The 13,070-nt window shown below is 42.8% G+C and overlaps 1 protein-coding gene across 1 annotated transcript; it reads left to right on the forward strand.

Moving 5' to 3' along the window:
- The first annotated feature begins 9,710 nt into the window (after positions 1 to 9,710).
- Positions 9,711 to 12,207, forward strand: LOC136863127 (uncharacterized). Its single transcript, XM_067139473.2, has 2 exons — positions 9,711 to 9,884; positions 11,695 to 12,207. The coding sequence occupies exons 1-2, from the start codon at positions 9,711 to 9,713 to the stop codon at positions 12,205 to 12,207; spliced, it is 687 nt and encodes a 228-aa protein (XP_066995574.2).
- The last annotated feature ends 863 nt before the right edge of the window (positions 12,208 to 13,070 follow it).

Raw genomic sequence — 13,070 nt, forward strand, 5'->3', positions numbered from 1 at the left:
CTTCCTCCAATTCTTCTAGTCTTTCATTCCCCAGTAATGACCGACAGTTATAAGTGTATACTAGAAGAGAGTGGTTCTTGGCACTGCTGAACATGGGGTTGTGGGACAACCAGGAAGACCTCAACCGGAGAACCGATTGTGGGGCTACTTTACCACTGGAAAATTTGGATTTAATGGTACACATCATTCTTTTGACTTCAAGGTTTGAAGCTTAGTCGCCACGCCTGCTTCAATGACGGATTGGTGAACGTCCCGCACTGATCGGCTCGATTAAACCGCGAATATTTGGAAGGCTGACTACAGTGGCTTCCGACTGGGTGATGGGATCTTCATATCTCTAACTTATGACTTCTCTCTCACTCTCTCTCTCTCTTCAATCCTGACCCCCTGTAGCAGGCGTGGTGGTCATTGTGATGTCATAGATCGTTTATCTCTAAGATTCCCTGTCACTGACTTGCGTTTTCAGATCATGCATTTTTCATCCACATCTAATGGTAATCTGGCTAATCCGTCTCGTTAAGACTCTTCCTCGTGGCCTCTTTCCACCAGTGCCCTTAACAGTTTCCATTCATGATGCCATTTTACTTTTTTGAAGGCTTCCCGATGGTCGATAAAACATACTTTTTTGGACAAAATTCTCACGACTTCTCCATCAAGTGTCGTTTATTCAGCAGGTGTTATCGAGTACCTATTCCCTTTATGAACCCCGTTTGTTCAGGTGATATTTCCAACTGCTAATAGTATTTCACTCTCTCATTAATGACATGGAATTAACTTACAAGCTTGTGAATTAAGTGTAATGGTTGTGTGGTAGTCGCATTCATGGAGATTTCATTTCTTGCAGATGGGGATTATAGTACACTTTGTTCAGTCCTTGGGCCATTTTATGGTGTGCCGTAGTTTATTGGGGAGGAGCTGTAGAAGTTTTATTCCAATGTCCTTTGTAGCACTCAGTCCTTTCTAGGTTATTAGACTTGGTCCAGGAGCCTTGCTTCCTTTTAACTTCTTCATTGCTGCTTGTGTTTCATCGGGTTGTTCCATGTCTCCATCACTGTGATCTCCATATTCGTGTTGTTGGTCTCCTTTATACAGCTTTGGATAGTATGCCCTTCATAGTTTGATTTTCACCTACATTTGTTTTTCAAATTTCCATTTCAATCTTCACCAGTACGTTCGGCCTAAACTCCGTTGTAATGAATTTAATGTTCCTAAAGAGATTTCCTGGCTAGTTTTCTTTGCATATATTTTAATCTCTTTGCGTACTTCTAACTAACGGGGAGTAAATATTTGGAAATGATGGAAGAGTGTGCAGGCCAAATCATCTCCTCTTCAAATAACTATATATATTCTCTTGTGATCTAGGCAGTACGCAGAACAGTTTAAACACCGTCGATCTCAGACAAGCAGAATTTCATTGCACTCGAATATGCTGGACTGAAATCAATTGTGCTACATAGGATCTAAAGGAATGTTGACCATGTACACACTTCAGATATTCTTTATTCCCGCATATTATATTCACATAACATTAAACGGGAAACTACTTTGATCTAGATGGACTTTTTTATGCGCACAACTCTTAGCTTTATATCGTGCACTTTGCTTACAGAACTTAATGTACCTGCAACAGGCAAGCCTTAATTCAGAAGTAACAAATATGTACACAGAGGGAAAACATCAGAACCGTTGCTTGAATGTCAGAATTTTATATCATTAAGAGTATGTTCTTTATTCAGAGGACAATACCATATTCACAGCACATTAACTGAAATTCTTCGTCGGCACTTATATTTCCACGTAATGATTAGATCTACATCAAATAGTGTAAAAGTCCGTTCTAGTTTAATTAATCATAACGATTGTTATGTGAACTCGTAAAACGAGTTTAGCCACAATTCGTCCATATTTGGAAGTATAAAACTGCGAAACATAGTTGAATTATTGTTAGTTTACCAACTAGGATAGCTGACAGGGTTAGAGACCGGTAATAGAAGGTGCTAGGAGAAATTACAATGAATATTATCTTTGCTCTGAAGCGTTGACGATCTGTTCTTGGTCCTGGTTGGAACATGTACAGTTTACCGACGAATCGAATACACTTCAGTGTCCATTATCCTCTCAAATACTACTCGATCTGAGGTGATCAATCTCCTCAAGCATTGAAATGCACTGTCACTTTCTAGCAGCCAGGCCTGAGTCACATTCCTCCACCTCACCTGCGAAGGAAACATGCTCTAGTCAAGGAGTGTACGAGGAAAAATGCAAACCCTAATAGGGTTATCCATGAGGATATTATGGGCACAGAATTATACAAGGCCCCGTTCTTGGCAACCTACAACCCACATCAGTCTGGCCTGGAATCAAAAATGGATTATGTCTCTTCACCGAAGCTGGATAGTTTTCTCATACGCAGTGTTAAACACAACACTCTGAATTGGCCTCGCAAAGCCTGCGATCATCAGTGACAATGATGATGGAGAATCGCTCGTTAGATAAAATCATATATTTTTAAACAGTTTGCAAGTAACTGCCACCATGCGTTTTCTTACTACCGAGTGAGTGGTTGCGCGGTTAGGGTCGCGTAGCGGGTCTTAGTCCGACAAGTGAGTAGTGTTACGAAAATGTTGCCAACTTTGGACTGGGAAGACTTGGGAACAAGCAGGAGTGGTGCTCGACTATGTGGTATGTTTCGATCAGTCAGTGGTGAGTTGGCGTGGAATGAAGTAAGTAGAAGAATGAGCATGTTGCCATAAGACCTCTCTTTGCTGGTGCCATGCAAAGCAAGTTGTAAAAATAATAAATCTTAGGAACTCAACATGTACACGACCTTAAGCTCAAAATTGTTAATATCTTTACTTTCAACTCCTCTTGGAGTCCCCACGGTCTGCATGGAAATGATTTTACTTTTTATTACTGTCGAAGTATAATATTTTTATATTTCACTGCAGATGTGAGCACAGTTCGTTATCAAATGAGGTTAACACTGATAGATAGTACGTTTATTACACATTCAGTAATTTCACTCCCCAGGGTTGATGCACTGTTCACTATTTATCACCTCGTATAATTGGCGCTTTCAGCACGACACTCCATATTTCTATACGCTCACAAAATGAAACCAATTTATTAAATCACAACATAATTTTTCCACCTGCAGATATACGCATTTTTATTTCGTAAATAGGACTGTACTATAACTTGTGAAACGCATAAATGAACTATTTGTAGACTTCTTTATCAATGTACAGTACAGTACTACAACTCTCCCTGTGTCACAAATAAATAGTCTTAGAACTGCGGAGGACAGGAAAGGCCGGTGTGACGTCACCTCACTCCACCGTTTAAGCTCACAGTCAAGAAAAGTTCAGCTTGTGACGTCATCGCGCACTGCGCTGCTTTCTCGGAACGTCAGGAAAAGAGGGAAAAAATGCTTGAGTCGTGAGCGATGCAGCGATGTAGGAGGAAAAGGGAACAGATCTGGCGTCAATAACATGAGTGACATTCTGAACATCTTAATATTAATGCTGACTGCTTGAAATACACAATTGATCACACGTTCTAAACAATCAAATTTCTATGTAATGTGAAAATATTTGACAATTCTGTTTATGTGAAGGACAGGCATGTCATAAAGCAAAATTTCCTTATTCGCACTCCACGTCCCATTCCGTAGTACCAGAATGAGGAACCTATTCCAGATTCCTTACTGCCGGCTTTCTCTCACGCAAAGGTCCTTTTCTGTACGTATTTCACCAATTTTTAATACCTTATTTATCAACAAAAACCTAGAAATCGTAACGTTTCCTTCCTTCTGTCATGACATTTCTCATATAAAATTTTCTAATTTTCCTTCTTGTTCTTTCCTGTTTCTGCTCCTGTCTCCTGCTCCCTCCTCCGCTTTTCCCACATATGTGGGGTTGTGGGTGCGAACTATGTCGCACGTGTGGATTTCGCCATGTTTTATGGACGGATGCCCTTCCTGGCGCCAACCCTATATGGAGGGATGTAATTACTATTGCGTATTTCTGTAGTGGCTGGTAGTGTAGCGTGTTGGCTGAATATGAAGAGGAAAGTGTTGGGACAAACACGAATACCCAGTCCCTGGGACAGAAGAATTTATCAGAGGCGATTAAAATCCCCGAACCTGTCGGGAATTGAACCCGGGACCCTCTGAAACGAATGTCGTTTATGTAAATATGTATTATATAGGATGGTACAGTTTTTATTGTGTATATATGTGCTCTTTGTAAATATTTATTTATCTTTCATTTTAGATTAATATCTATTGTACATAACTCCGATCTTTGTAATTTGGCGTTATGCTGTTGCTGATCCTGAATAAATAAATAAATTAATTAAATAAATAAAGTACACAACATAATACAATTTTCTCTGCAATTCGCAACAGAACCATACAGAACAATTTCATCGTCATTTTACTGAATTTCCTATTTCCTATTTATTTTGTTTTATCTATGTTTTGACGTCATGTCTGGGCAATTTCTAATCGAAGACTACATGTTAGATTGTGATCTGAAAAGGTACTTCGGAATTTGGACTTAGCAAAGTTTAATAACAGAAAATAATTGTCCGCACACATATATCGAACCGACATAATATCCGTGTAGCAAGTGCTTACAATCTCGGAAATATGGTTTGGGGAACATTTTTGTATAAATCAGCCAAGTCCTACTTGTTCTTCTTCCTTATATGTTTACCCTCCAGGGTCGGTTATTCCATCGGACTCAGCGAGTGACCCCACCTCTACCATCTCAAAGGCAGTGTCCTGGAGCTTCAGACTCTGGGTCGGGGGATACAACTGGGCAGGATGGCCAGTACCCCTCCCAGGTGGCATCACCCCTTATGCTGAACAGGGGCTTGCGGGGGGATGGGACGATTGGGAGGGATAGACAAGGAAGAGGGAAGGAAGCTGCCGTGGCCTTAAGGGGATACGGAACGGTTAAAATGGTCAAAAAATCATTTTTATTATTTTTATATTTTATGAATCTCCGAGGTCTGCCCTTTAAAATGATGTATAATACATTACAGTTTATCAATTAAAAGGTGCCACAATTTTAATTTAAACTTGCGCTAACAATGAGAAAATCATATGTGTGGAAAGTTTTAACTGCAGTTTTCTCAGTTTCCGATTTTTTCAAATGTATGTTCCTTTTTCGAGGTGACTATGTATCACAGAGCTATGTAATTTTCATCATTAATTTTTCTCATATTGATTAATATTTTAACGGAGGGATTTCATGATTTAAATAAAACTGTTTGAGATTTGGCTGTTTTTTAGGAAAAAAATTCTATTTATTTACTGTTTTAGAAAAATATGTATCTGAGTCCCCTTACGTCCAATTCCAAAAGCGCTCCGTCAGTATGTCCAGTAAGGTTTGAATAAGATATGACATAAATTTCACTTTCATAACTGTATTAGATCCTGAGAAAAAGGAACGTGAATTAAACAAATTTAACATTGTTAAGATAGGCCGCTCCTTATCCCCTCAAGTTAGGTACCATCCCGGCATTTGCCTGGAGTGGAAGTGGAAGACCACGGAAAACCACTTCCAGGATGGCTGAGGTGGGAAACGAACCCACCTCTACTCATTTTACCTCCCGAGGCTGAGTGGACCCCGTTCCAGCCCTCGTGGGTGGCAGTTAATCACACTAACCACTACACCACAGACGCGGATAGACAAGCACTCATTTCAAATAAAATTAGGTAGATAATGATTTGCACATATTTATAAGCTATAAATTTCATTTTTGTTCCGTTTTGTTCAATTATAAGAAATAAATTGACAAGAGCGTCCACCTTTTCAATTCAATATATATGTAAATAATATTATATCAGTCTTGGGACTAGTTTCAGCTACTTAGTGGTCATCTTCAGCCAAATAAAATTAAACAGATTATGTGATAACTAAAACATACGTATACCAGACAAAGACAATGTTTGAAGAATAATTATAGCATTAAAATACGTTTTTGACCTTCAACGAATCGTCACATTATACTGTTAGAAATATAAATAAATGTGGGGTTGCAAAAAAGGAAAACGTAGTAGCTAATGTTTCTAAATTTGGAACGTAGAACTGAGAAAGATCTTGTAGAATTTGTACATATTATGCAGAGAGATTAATATTAGGAGGACGCATTTTATTGTTATCGGGAGCGCTTCAGCTGACTGGACCCTCCAGTTCCGCACTCACAGCGCCGTTTGTCTAGGCAACATAGCATTACTCGCCTGACGTCACACGAACTGACAGCCTTGCCCCTCTTTCCGATACGTCACGCCCCTGAAACTCTCTTCCTCTGTCTTAAAATTATTTTCAACCCTCAAACTGCGTCGTGGGGTCATTTATGATACTGCAAAACTAACTTTATCTTATAACAGGTAATAGTTCCGTATGCTATTGTTGGTAGTCGCTGTAGTCCTACCTTCCCGCCTTTGTGTCATTTAACTCTTGCCAGGCTAGCAAGGTTCTGCTCAGTTTAGTTCGTTTTGTAACAGTGTGATAATTGATAGTGGTACCACATTCGATCCCACCACGTAGTTTATGTTGTAAATGTGTCATGCTTGTACGTTAATTGTATTTATGTTCAGTCTTCAGCCCTAAGGCTGGTTGCATCCTCAACAGCTCCGCCATCAGCTGTCATAGATGGTCTAGGCATCACTGAAGAGGCGTACTAGGGAAATGAGGAGTGAAGTAGTTTCCCGTTGCTTTCCTCACCGAGCCAGAACTTGTTATTACATATCAGTCTGCCAAGCCCAGTGAAATGCATGCACCAACTGACCCTATGAGCAACATTTTCACAGCATTCATAACAGGGACTGGCTGCATTAGGAATGGCATTACTAGCATTACCTATACCTCGGTCACTTTCATATTGTCAAAGCGAAGGATAAGACTGAGACAGATCAATGAAAGTAACAAAATTGCTCTAGCCCATACTAGAAGACACTAGGTCTCGCCAGCAAAGGCACGGTGATAGATTATGAAATATAATTTATGGATTTATATGGACGAAACACCTTAATGTCATTTCAAATTACATCTTTTGACTGACTACGTATATATTTTGTATATCGCTACCTGGCATTTGCTATGTTTACTAAGGTTAGTGTGCACTAAATTTAAATGACAGGTTTAGAAATGAGAAGCCTTGATAATCGCTTTCCTTCTTTATAATTCGACACCATATTGGATATTGCCATATGGGTTACTACAGGGTACAGACTTACAATTAAGAATCACAAGCCGCACGCAGGAGCTGGTGCACACGTGCCATCTGGCGTAGGTTGCCATACCGCCCGCAGACGAGCGGTCACTGATCCCCGTGCTGAACTGTCAAGGTAGTGCAGAACCGTCCTGCATAATACACTAGAGCTGTCAATCTTGGTACTGTTGGACCTACTAACATCCCTCCAGTGTCACGCTACGAACAAGAAATACTTTATCGATTTATAGGACGATCCGACTGTGGGTCAGTCTCAGGTTTCTAACGTATAGTGGAAGTGAATAAGTCACACCCGTTATGAGAGATTAATCGAACGATTCCCATCCAGGGTTCCGCGAAAATACGTTAAATATTTTAAGAACCACCACAACTTAAACGTTCTCTTTCTTTTGTAGGTACTGCTCACGAACTTCACTGAGGAGAAAGTGTCGATAGATGCAGAGTGGGTCTCGGCCCATAAGTGGCCACGGCTGGTCGTTGTCCAACAACCCTGCACTCCGACTGGCCAACCGAGCAGGGGAGGGGTGGCCACGGTTCTACAGTGGCTGTACGCCTCTGCATTCGGGAGACGGAACAAGGCTGGGCCTCACGGCAGGCCCCAACCGTCGGCTGTCCTGAGAATGGTTTTCCGTGGTTTTCCATTATCCTGCGCTAAGGCGAATGCCGGGACGCTCCTAGTAGAGGCCACGGTTGCCAACCCCGTTACCTTCACCGAGCATCTCCTTCACCATAAATCTCCCGGCCTGAGAAACGGCTTCACCGTCTAAGAGCCCCACTCCCCCTTCAGGGGAGGAATGAAAACTTTTTAGTAGTAGTAGTAGCGTCACTGAGGCTGGTGGATGCAGAGTGTGTCTCGGCACACAAGTTGCCACTGCTGGTCCGTGGTACAACAACTCTGCATTCCGACCGGCCAACCGAGCAGAGGAGGGGTGGCCACCGTGGCTCTACGCCTCTGAATTCGGGAGACGGGAAGGCTGGTCCCAACCGTTGACTGTCCTGAGAATGGTTTCCCGTGGTTTTCCATTCGCCTGCACGAAGGCGAATGCCGGCACAGTTCCTAGTATAGGCCACGGCCGCGACAACCCCCGACCTTCTCCGAGAATATCCTTCCCCGTAACAAATCTCCCGGCCTAAGAGACGGTGTTACCGTCTAAGGGGCCCGCCTCCCCCTTCAGGGGAGGAATTAAAACAGTTTAGTAGTAGTACTTCACTGGGTGCTCGATATGCACACTTGCTGCCATCTGGTGCCACAGAAAGAAATTAGTCAGTTTACTACGGCTGAATGGCACACCCGTTTACTCTAGTTCATAATTGCCTCAATTAGCAACAATGCATGTCTTTGTCATTCCCACCACTATCTCTTTGTTTAAGTCAGATCGTGCTGATTTACATAGTGACATCATATCCACCAGCCTCTACGGGAAGTGTTATATTTTCGAATTTATGGAAGAACCATATATTACGAATCTCAATCGAAACTTGCACTTGGGCTAAAATATACTTAGGCAGGTATTCGATAGATCGTGATCGTATTTCAAAGGGAAACTTTTTTTAATACATTCGCACATCCTCTCGTACCTTACTTTCAATTGTTGATAAGTATGAATTTATGGATCAATCGTCCGATGGCTATTCCATCACTTTCGGTAGCGCGTGATCTTAGAGTAATTTCTTTACTGCTATACATGTGTTGTAGTATATCGCTTTCCTGCTGTGTTTTTACATGGTCCTTACTTTCAATAGTTCGACTGTAAAGGTAAAACCTTAAATATTTGTATTATATGTACTACTGTCGTGAAACTTATGCGTTCTTCTTCGTTTTATCAAAATGAAAATGGAAATCCACAACATTTCCATAAAGATGTGACGGTATGATTTTACCGCCGGGTTTCACAGAGTCCGCCGCCAAGCATTTTAGTGCTGCTGCTAGCCGGTACTTAAGCCACTCGTGACCTGGAGAACAGACGCCTTTTGTAGCCGCTGCTTTGGAAAACAAACGCTACGTTCCTCTCTCCATTAACTCCCAGAAAGAGCGCCTCATCTGCCAACTGCACCGTACCGATGGTCTACATCTCCGCCGAAATTGCCATTAAGGACTTTGACACACTTCCATGACTGATGAAAGTTAGTTCTAGAGTGGTCCGAAGACCCCGAAAATACAACCAAGATTTTCAGTCCTGGAGACAACTCTTCCGCTCTCTCCGCCTTTGGGAATCTGAAACTCCTCTTCCGTTTTTGAGACCATTGAACAGGTTTACCTAGTAACAGTAGGCATGGGCCCTTACAGGGTACTGCCATCCGGAGCCAGATGGACCCACGTTTTAACGAGGTGTTACTCCTCCCCCTCCTTCTTCCTTATCACTTGCAAGATAAGGCCCCGGACTTGGGACCGGCAATGGTGGAGTTTTGTTGTTATATCAGCAAATGGTGCTGTCTCTGAGGTGCAACGCTACAATGATCGTTTGATGAAGGAAGGTCCATTTTTATTTTTTTGTGCCTACGCTCCACAAACCGGCCTAGACGCGGAAACCAAAGATGCCTTCTGGGAACTGCTTGATGAGAAGACTGCTGAAATGCCACCAGAAGACTACCTTATCGTTGGCGATGATCTGAATGTACACGTCGGACAGAGAGAAGATACAATAACGACGACGGCCAACGAATTCTTGATTATGCAGAAACTCATGATCTGATCATCACGAACACCTGATTCAAGAAGCGCGATACTCATCTAATCACGTACTAAACTGGCTCCAATGCAACTCAGATTGACCACATACTTGTGAGACGACGGAATTCCAAAGATGTTCTAGATACAAAAGTTGTTCCTTACGAAACCGTCGCGATGCAACACCGACCAGTCATCTGTAAGCTACGGATAAAGTAACCAAGAGCCGAATACTTACCCAGAAATGGACCTAAAAGAATCCACTGGTGACGCTTCAAGGAGAAGGAGGCCGACATTGTTACAAAAATTACAGTGCCACCAATCACCACAGCTGAAGAGAGCTGGACTAAACTGAAAGACGCCGTTCATGAAGCCACACGCTCTATTCTTGGAACAGTTAAACCAGGACGACGAAAGACTGAAAAAGACACGTGGCTTTGGAATAACGATGTTAAAGATGCAGTGCGGAAGAAGAAACAGCTGTACCATGAGTTTCTTTTAGATAAAACACAATCTCGTTGGAATGCCTGCAAAGCAGCCCATAGTGAGGCGGAGGAGGTCATCGCTGTAACAAAAGCTAACCGATATGCAGACCTATATGCACGCGCGAAGGCGAGCGGCACATTTACCGGCTACTCAAATCGATGCACCACAAACGGAAGACATCCAAAGTTTTTACGGCATTAATGACGAAACTGGTGACCTGGTGGTCGACAGGAAGAAAGCGCGAGAACGCTGGCGGAGCTATTTTGAGAAGCTTTCAGCCGAATAATTTCCCCATACACCAACCCCAACCACCTCCACTATTGAATGCCCAATGAAGTAAATTGACGTAACCGAAGTCCAGGCTGTTCTGAAGGTGAAACCAGGGAAAGCCACCGGCCCCGATGATCTTCCGGCAGAGTTCTGGTGTTCTCAACGGTGGTATGCGTCAATATAGCTAACACAGCTTTTCAACCAGATCATCAAAGAAGGTGAAATACCATCAGATTGGCGATGGAGCATTACCGTACTAATCTTTAAGAAGAAGGGATGTCCTGCCGATTGTTTTAATTATCGCCCGATCAGACTTCTGAGCCACGCGATGGAGGTCTTCGAGCGTATTCTCAACAAAAGATTCGCGAGATATCTAAACTTACAACAAACCAAGCTGGATTTGTGAAAAATTATGGCACAGCAGGTGCAATACACGCTGCACGGCTGTTGGTTGAGAAACACCATGAAAAGAATAAACCGCTTCATCTCACTTTTTTGGATCTTGAGAAGGCCTTTGATAGGGTACCACATGACCTAATCTGGTTAGCGCTACGACAACATAGCACTCCAGAGCACCTTGTTAAGTGGATACAGATGCTCTACGTAGAACCAAGGAGTTATGTTCAAGCTGCCGCAGGACCGTCCGATGATTTCCGCATCATTGTAGGAGTCCATCAAGGCTCTGCCTTATCACAACTACTGTTCATTCTTGTGATGGACACTGTTACATCAGACCTGCACAAACCAATACCATGGACGCTTCTCTATGCTGACGATGTCATGTTGGCTGCTGAGAATAAGCTTGATCTCCAGTGCCAAAGCACAATGTGGCCTGCGCCTAAAGAAAGAAGACAGAATACATGACATTAGATCATCGAGAAGTTGGAACCATCCACATTGACGGTGAAGATCTACTACGAGTAGAGATATTGAAATATCTTGGCTCCAAAATCTCTGACGATAGCCGATTTACTGACGAGGTCAACACAACGATACACGCAGCCTGGCTGGAGTGGCGAATGACAACGAGCGTCTCCTGCGACCGTCGGATGAAGGACCATCTGAAATCTAAGATCTACTGGACTGCTATCCGTCCTGTCGCTCTCTACGGCACTGAGTGTTGGCCTGCTACAAAGGAGGTAGAACGTCGATTAAGCGTCATGGAGACGAAGATGCTTAGGTGGACAGCTGGCATCACTACAAACGACGATATTAAGAAACGTTTTGGCGTTGCACCGATCCAGAAGAAAATGCAGGAAAACCGTCTGCGCTGTTTTAGGCACGTGTTGCGTGCAGAAGACAATTCATTGGCAAAGTCAGCGTATACATTTGAAGTCGCTGGAGAGAGGCCCATGGGACCACCAAGACAGCAACGGACCGATACAGTGCACAACGACCTGAAAGCTGTAAGACTACATCCTCACAGCGGACCCTGCCACCAGGCAGGACAAACGCCAAGGAAGAAGAAAGAGAAGAAGAAGAGGAATAACATGAAAATCTACATCCTTTTTCCAGTCATTCGACTGGGTCAGGAATGAAATGAATGAAACCCCCATCTAGCGGCGAGGATAGGAATTGTGTCGCCTGCCTAAGCCTGTCGCACTCCTCTGGGGCAATGATTAATGAATGAAAGATGAAATGATATTCGAGAGTGTTGCTGGAATGAAATATGGCAAGGAAAACCGGAGTACCCGGAGAAAAACCTGTCCTGTCTCCACTTTGTCCAGCACAAATCTCACATGGAGTGATCGAGATTTGAACCACGGAACCCAGCGGTGAAAGACCGGCGTGCTGCCGCCTGAGCCATGGAGGCTCTCTTCGTTTTATAATAAGGCTATATGGATTTGTTGGGATGTACTTTCGTCATATCTGATAACGTAGCTCTATGTAAGTAAGGTATTAAGCTTCTCTATTTTGTAATACGTTCTATGTAACCATTAACGTGAAACTGTGGGTCTGTGGCTAATAGTCCCAATATTACATGTTGTAGATCCATAGGTCTGGCTGGACTGGAAAGAAGACATGGTTTTCAGTGTTGACTGGAATAAGAATGAATACTGAATTTTCACGACCGCATTGCAATCGAAACCAACTTTCAACCTTTCCGTGCATATACAACGTGTTGAAGAAATGAACAATATATCATCGCTGCGGCGCCAGAACCACGAATGTGAGAATTCTCTTCCTATCCTTAAATACGTTATAATGTAGGAGTGCGAAAGTATGTCGTGCAAACATACATTCCTACATCGTGGTACGGTAAGATTCAATTTCCTTAACGGATAACCATAGGAAAATGAACACAACGAATGTTCTTCTGATGGACCGCTCTTAAGGAAAATAATGGATATGAAGAGCATTGGGAGGTACGAGCTTTTGCTGTAACAGCGACGTTATTTCT

This window comes from Anabrus simplex, chromosome 1 (genome assembly GCF_040414725.1).
Source record: "Anabrus simplex isolate iqAnaSimp1 chromosome 1, ASM4041472v1, whole genome shotgun sequence".
NCBI classification, from domain to species: Eukaryota; Metazoa; Arthropoda; class Insecta; order Orthoptera; family Tettigoniidae; genus Anabrus; species Anabrus simplex.

Excerpts from the sequence above, each read along its gene's own strand:
- LOC136863127 (XM_067139473.2), top strand. The coding sequence starts at position 9,711 with ATGAAGGAAGGTCCATTTTTATTTTTTTGTGCCTACGCTCCACAAACC. Across the intron at positions 9,885-11,694 it reads ACGTCGGACAGAGAGAAGAT|ACGAGCGTCTCCTGCGACCG; the intron begins ACAATAACGACG and ends TGGCGAATGACA.